The sequence below is a fragment of the Engraulis encrasicolus genome, chromosome 14, assembly GCF_034702125.1.
Source record: "Engraulis encrasicolus isolate BLACKSEA-1 chromosome 14, IST_EnEncr_1.0, whole genome shotgun sequence".
Taxonomy (NCBI): domain Eukaryota; kingdom Metazoa; phylum Chordata; class Actinopteri; order Clupeiformes; family Engraulidae; genus Engraulis; species Engraulis encrasicolus.
Window position 1 is genome coordinate 54,249,330 of NC_085870.1, and position 7,500 is coordinate 54,256,829.

General features: G+C 47.0%; 1 protein-coding gene across 1 annotated transcript in view; it reads right to left on the minus strand.

Moving 5' to 3' along the window:
- The window catches only part of LOC134463424 (calmodulin-binding transcription activator 1-like), a 340,785-nt gene that overhangs the window by 126,183 nt on the left and 207,102 nt on the right, over positions 1 to 7,500 (minus strand). The window contains exon 5 of the mRNA XM_063216622.1: positions 152 to 287. Within this exon, the coding sequence (XP_063072692.1) occupies positions 152 to 287 (136 nt within the window). The remainder of the gene's footprint in view (positions 1 to 151; positions 288 to 7,500) is intronic.

Consider the following 7,500-nt stretch of genomic DNA (forward strand, 5'->3'; position numbering starts at 1 on the left):
AGGTTGGGATATGTGTGTGTGCGTGTGTGTGTGTTGTGTGTGTGTGTGTGTGTGTGTGTGTGTGTGTGTGTGTGTGTGTGTGTGTGTGTGTGTGTGTGTGTGTGTGTGTGTGTGTGTGTGTGTGTGTGTGTGTTGAGAAACAACAGCCTACCTCCACTCCCTGGACCTTCAGCTTCATGTGATCCTCTCGCGTGGTCTTGCCATCTTTCCGCTTCTTCCAGCAGTAGCCATCCTTCCGGTACTTCACCTTCTTCCGGTTGTACAGTATCATGGACCCATTCTGTGGCCTGGCGAGCGACAGAACAAAAGGAGGACGAGAACGAGGAGGAGCGAAAGACACAGAGAAGAAGAACAGAGCAAGAGCAAGAGAAAAAGAAAGAGAAAGAGAAAGAGAAAGAGAAAGAGAAAGAGAAAGAGAAAGAAAAAAACATTAGATACAGTACAGTATGAGTGAGAAGAATGAGCCCAGTCCCTGTGGTTTAGATGACACAGCTCCCATGGGGTGGGGGAAGCGGCCTCCATAGGCACCCACCCAGTGGCTCAGAGCGAACCCAGCCGCGCTCAGCAGTAAAGGGGCCCCGGGTCCGGTGGGGAGGCTTCATCAGAAGCAAAGACCAACGCAGCAAACAACGCCAGCGTCTCCTTTTAATGAGCAGGGTGCAGCAAACCAGCAGTGCACCATAATTGGACATATGATGTTGCTCACTGAGCTACATAATAGAGCCGGCAATGCAACAAATGCATACACCACACTATTTGGCCAGAGAACAACAAAAGGGGTCTTCAGCGAAGGTTCTCGTGGGCTTGCACTATTTTTTCTCTCTCTCTCTCTCTACTTTTTCTCCTTCACACAGTCACGTTCCCTCATTTTACAGATCATTTTCCAGAACTCTGGACGCATCACAACATTGCTGAGGTATCAGCGAAACGCAACTCTCTACGTACTACGTGGGAGGAAATGGGAAGCACGGCTGTTATTACTATTGATTGGGCTTGGAGCATATGCCAGCATGGCTCTCTGTCTCCCTTCACAACAAACGACTCACCGCTTTTTTTTTAAGTAGTCCACACAGCCAGCTGAGGGCTATCCCTCTGAAAGCCCAACCTTGCTGCCTCTGAAGCTTCATTCTTCACAGAGTCCTCATCCTAAGACTACCCTTTCAGTGTGTGCACCCATCACAGTGAGTATTGTGTGTAGCTCGGTTTTTAAAAGTCGAGTTCTAATTTGCTGATGGTATGTGGTCCCAGCTGAAGAAGGAGAATACACAGCTCTGGCAGAGGATTTTTTCTCTCTTTTTTCACTCAATACAGTTCTCCATAGAAATGATTTAAACCCCTTCAGATTTTGAAAAACAGAGAAAACAGAGCTCTGCAGCTCCTGTAGAAGCCTTCCTTGCTTGGATGCCTCAAGCCGAGGCTTTCAAAACCATTCCCTTGTGAGAGCAAGTTTTGAGTATGTAAGCGTAAAAAGCCCAAAATCCAGTTGTGTCCATTTATAGCATAGCATCTTAGCGAGCAAACCAAAATGGCAAGGTGACCTAGCCTTACCGCCATCAAAGCACCACCACATCATCTGCCAGAAGAAATGAAGTATCTGGCCAAGACTCGGCTCGGCTCGGCCGGCCGATATTCACTTGAGGTCTTTGTGACAGTGCTTACATCAGTCACAGTGCTAGCCCACCGTCCAGGTCAGCGAGAGTGTTTACTCCAAACGCTTCCTGGGGGCATAAGTCATCGCCCACAACAGCGGTCTCTGGTGCCATTTCAGGGTCGGGTCGGCATGCGTGGATGTGGATGTGGCTTTTTCCTTTTTTTTGCTCCCCCTTTTTTCATCGGTAGGTTGCGGGGGTTGCTCTTTCTGCCTATTGTCAGCAATGTATCACAATGGCACAAACCCCCCCCTATTCCATTTCCAGCTCGCTGTTACAAATGGAGGCGAAATCAAAGCCTCCCTACTGGACGCCACTCGAGCACAGGCCAGCAGTTTCAGTTATCACAGACAGGGTGCATTTATCAAGGCCGGGTGCAACAAGACCCTAATAAAATGAATGATTTTGCTTGTTTCTTAAACCTCACGAGAATCCATTAAAATATACCCCCCCAAACAGAGGTGAGTAATTCTATGTACTGTACTGTTTATTTTATGTGCACTTTAGGTTTTTTGCTTTCAACTGATTCTTTTTTTTCAGGATCTCGTTTTGGGGGATGGGAGAGTTTTGGTAGGGTAGGGTAGGGGGTGTTGGTTTAATATTTTAACAGAGCTATTTATGGGCGCAGTGTGAAAACTATTCAACTCCTTTTTTCTTTCAGGACCTGTGGGGAAGCCATTTTCCTTTTTTAATTGAAGGCAGTTTGTTCCCGGAAAAAAAGCACTTAAGCAAGGCTTTTTCGTGGTGGGCCTGCAGCACATTTGCCACGGAAAAAAGGAAAAGCCAGCAAGATGCCCCGGTCCCCCACTCATGCCTGTGTCTGTGTGTACTTAGACGATCCAATTAATCTTATCTGAATTATACATATTTATGCACGGCGACTGGGGCAGAAAGAGCTAACCATTATCGTTATCTGACACGAAAGACAGGAGGGCCTTCTGTTTCAGCCACTTAATACATCAGGAGAGAGGGAAAAATAAAAAGGCAAGAGAAAACTGCATTCTTAAAAGCAGCAGTTTCAGTTCGTTCAGAGAACCTCTCTCTCTCTCTCTCTCTATCCCTCTCTCTATATGGTTTCCTCTTTCTTCTCTCTCTCTCTCTCAACTCACTTTCCGTGAAGCTGCCGTTTTGTCGATTGTCGCCAGCTCCCTTTAAATCAAATTTCTCGCTTTAACAGGACAAGGCATAAGACATCATTAAGGCATGTGTGTTCTTCCTATAGACACTTCTCTCCCCTCTTATTCTCTCTGTCCTTATCTCCTTATGCTCTCCTGCTCTCTCTCTCTCTCTCTCTCTCTCTCTCTCTCTCTCTCTCTCTCTCTCTCTCTCTCTCTCTCTCTCTCGCTCTCTCTCTACCTACATATGCTGCGGAGTATGTCTAGTCAGGGTAGAGGCAAAATGGCCCCACAAGTAACAGGCAAGATGAAAGGTGGCAAAGTGAGCTCATGAAAGCACAAGCCCACAGTAGCATTTAAATGTCCATAAAGCTGACTGATGTGTCACAGTGTCAAGCTCTTGGAGTGGAGGTGGGGAGGTGCATGTGTATATGTGTGCCCATTAACTTTTACGTTACAGACTGTTAAAAAGGAATTGCAGCTCGCCTCACGCAAACTCGCGACAAGACCCGTAACGTACCTGCGCTCGTGCACACAAACTTGCATTTAATAGGACTTTTTTCGCTCCGATGTCCCTGGAGAACAGCTTGTTGAGATGGCTCGCGACATGTTTACAGGCAGTATGAATGCGCCGAGCGGTGTTGCCACTTTCTCTTTGGCTAAGTCAATCAAAGCACACCACCCTCCTCCACCTCCTCCTCCTCCTCCTCCACCTCCGTCAGCTTGCATATCTGCCTTTTCACCTTCGCGTGTTGATCTAATAAACGTGATAACGGCGATGGCAGCGGATAACAAATAGACTCTCGCGTGCGCACTCACCTCCCTCAGCTTCAATGTCATCAATCACGCTCATCAATCAAACATGCGCATACAGGGACCGTGGAAGTCACACACCTGTGCCTGTGTGTGTGCGTGCCTGTGTGTGTGTGCGTGCGTGCGTGTGTGTGTGTGTGTGTGTGTGCGTGTGTGTGTGTGTGTGTGTGTGTGTGTGTGTGTATGTGTGTGTGTGCGTTTGTGTGTGGTGTTGCTGCCCCCCACCATTACTACCATGCCTACAGACCAACTTGCATTTTAATAATCTAACCAGATCAATCTGTTTGTGGAAAGGGCATCATATCACTCTGACAAAATGTGTTAATCTAAACAGGTGTGTGTGTGTGTGTGTGTGTGTGTGTGTGTGTGTGTGTGTGTGTGTGTGTGTGTGTGTGTGTGTGTGTGTGTGTGTGTGTGTGTGTGTGTGTGTGTGTGTGTGTGTATGTGTGTGTGTGTGTGTGTGCTTGTGCATGCACAGATGCCAGGGTGTGTGTGTGTGTGTGTGTGTGTGTGTGTGTGTGTGTGTGTGTGTGTGTGTGTGTGTGTGTGTGTGTGTGTGTGTGTGTGTGTGTGTGTGTGTGTGTGTGTGTGTGTGTGTGTGTGTGTGTGTCTGTGTGTGTTTGTGTATGTGTGTGTGTGTGCTTGTCATGTGTGTGTGTGCACACGTGTCATGGTATGTGTGTGTGTATGTGTTTGTGTGAGTTGGTAAGCATGTCGTCCTGCATGTGCTTGCTCTGCAGGTCAGCATGAAGCTCTGTGACTCCATCGCTCTCTATATGTGTGTACGTGTGTGTGCGCACACATAATATGCATGTGTGTGTGTGTGTGTGTGTGTGTGTGTGTGTGTGTGTGTGTGTGTGTGTGTGTGTGTGTGTGTGTGTGTGTGTGTGTGTGGTGCATGTTCATGTGTGTGTGTGTGCGTGCATGTATGTGTGTGCATGAATGTGTGTGTGTGTGTGTGTGTGTGTGTGTGTGTGTGTGTGTGTGTGTGTGTGGTGCATGTTCATGTGTGTGTGTGCGTGCATATATGTGAGTGTGTGTGCATGAATGTGTTTGTGTGTGTGTGTGTGTGCATGTGATTGAGCGTATGCAGAAGCAGGGGTTGTTGAGCGGGTGGGTGGGTGTTGGGAGAAGGACTCTATTAGCTTATCTCCCAAAAGCAGAAAGCCGCGGCTGTCGACAATCAATAGTGTGACCCTGGCAGCAGGCACTCACCTCCAGTCCCCCTCCCCCACACCCCACCCCTCCTCCTCCTCCTCCCCTCCTCTTCATCCCTCTCTTCATCCCCCTCCTCCTCCTCATCCCCCTCTCCTCACTCATGTGTGAATAATCGGCCACTCGCAGGTGACCACCACACACGTACCCCGCTGCCATACGACATGCTCGCCGATAAGATTATCGTGACGCCCGGCTTGTTAATGCTCTGTGTAAAAGCTTAAAGGAAGTGTGTTGGATATTTTTGAGAAACATTTATTTTATTCTGATGTTTTTTTTGCATGTAACACTCTCTTGCTTCTGTGTAACTCTCTGGATGCTCAGTTAGTATTTTTCTTGAGCTTGAATGTCATTATTTGGGTAGTTTAAATATCTTTCTTGGTACACAGTAAGGAAATGTTTTGTTTTATGCGCTACGCTTGTGTTTTTCCCCCACCACTCTCCCACGGGAGAGGTATAGTCTATTTATAAAAGAAAAATGTAGACGATGGCTCAAAACCGTAATAAATAAATTGTTTACCCCTCGTGCCGTATTTTTTTCATATTCGGCTCCACAGTCTTGCACCGTGTTGAACTCGCTATTGTTGTATGAGCAGTCCCAAAGAGAGTTCAATGGCAAACCCCCTCCTCAGAGACCTGAAAAGCACTCCCGAAAATTTCTTCAAGGCCCTTCATCATTCGCGCCTTAGTGAAAACCGACAGAGGGATCTTCACAGAAATATTCTGCGCGGTGTTATGTGAGCAGAATGCATCTCAGGTATGTCTGGCTTTGTCTGTGGCACACACCTCAATCTAGCATCTCTTATCAGTACCACAGCCTCTCACACTCTTCTCCTCCCACATCTCCTGCCTTCCTCTCTCCTCCTATTTCCTTTCCTTCATCCATCCATCCAGCCATTCTTTGTCTTCTCTTTTTTTCCTGTCTTGTCATATATTTTTTGTAATTTACCAAGAACACTTTTTCTTGAAAGGTTGGGTTTTACAGCTACTGCTTGTACCTTAGAGGATTTGTTTTCGTTCTTTTTTTGAACTAAAGCTTTGAGTAAAGTTCACTTCTATCACACTGACAGGTTTACTGCAAAAGCACGCTGATCTGGACCATCCAATTCAGGCTATCCCCCGTCCAGCGCTGGGTTGTTCTTGTAAGCTGCTTCATCGTAGTCTCGCGTGGTGCGCTCTCACTCAGCTGGGGTTATATTAGTGCAGTAACGCTGACCTCCCCGTAACCTCTTGTCAGTTCACATTCCAGCGATAGTGCGCGAACAGACATTGGGGCGCACGGGAGAACAACCAGCACCCCCAACCCTGACCAACCAAGCACCCCCAGTCCTGACCCAACATACGCTCTCAACCTGCTCACACTGCCCACTTCATCATTAAAGGTTCAACTTCAGCCTCCATCTCCTTCCTCCCAAAATAGGGTCAGTCTCTTTCTCTTTCTCTTTCTCTTTCTCTTTCTCTCTCTCTCTCTCTCTCCAATCTTCCATACCTTTGCGAGAACAATGTTGTCAGGCCTTTTTTGAAATTGCCGAGTTAGAGCGTGGACGTGGCGATGGAGATGACATCAGGAGCTTATTAAGGCGGGCCCTGGCCAAGGCCTTCTGTTCCCTTTTTAACAGGGATCAGGTCTCTGGCTCCAGGCTCTGGACTTCGGGCTCAAGGCCCCAGGCCCCAGGCCGGTTGAGGGTTGGGGGGGTTGAGGGGGGCTGAGGTGTGGCCAATCGCGCCTGAGGATGGAGGTGTGTGGAGCTGGAGCCCGGGGCTATGATCAGCGTGAGATTAGATTCATCTCTGAGATGACACAAGCAGTGAGGCATGTTTATGGATTTTATCCGTTTCCCTATACTGGCTCTTCGACTCCTGTTTGTGATTGCTCTCTTTCTTCTTCCTATTTCTCTCTCTCACTCTCTCTCTCTCTCTCTCTCTCTCTCTCTCTCTCTCTCCCTGTATCAATCCATCTCCATCATCTAAGCCCTCCTTCCTTTTTCTGCCTGTCTCCATGGCTTTCTCTTCACACCTCCGCTGTCTCTTTTCCAATCTCTGATTCATTATTTCCTCGCCTGCCCCTCCCCCGAGCTTTGTGTTCATTCTTACACAAGTAGACAGTTCTGTATATGAGCAGGCTTGCCGTATAGTATACAAAGTCAGTCACTTCCAACAAGGTATTTTGCTTTCAAAATCCCTTCAAGTATTTTCAGTTTAAAAAAAAAACTCTAACCTGAATAGCAAACAATGATACAGCAGAAATTTGTGAAATGTACTGAATGGTAAATACAGAAAAGTGTCCATCACCTTGTGTCTGGGATTGTGTGCATGACCTACTGCAATGAATAGCAATTAGCCACAGCTTGCCAAATGACTCATCAAACGTATGCAGTGGTTACTTGGTTCTCTGACACCAAACCTGGATTCCACAACTGTGCTAATTGCAACAGTTGAATGGCAGTGAAAGATGGCCATACACGGTGTGTGATAAGTCTGGGCCCTATATTTGATTCACTATTACCCTGTCTGTAATTTACTATTACAGACATTTGAACAAACAGTTGTACCAAATGCCTCTGCAATCAAATGTAATAATGATAATGCGTTCACTGTCACCAAACATGTACCCCAGATGTCAATTCATATAAATATTTCAAGAAAATAGTCAACACATATATTTCAACTTGTCAACAAGCCCCCCTGTGCTATGGCATGCTCGAAGG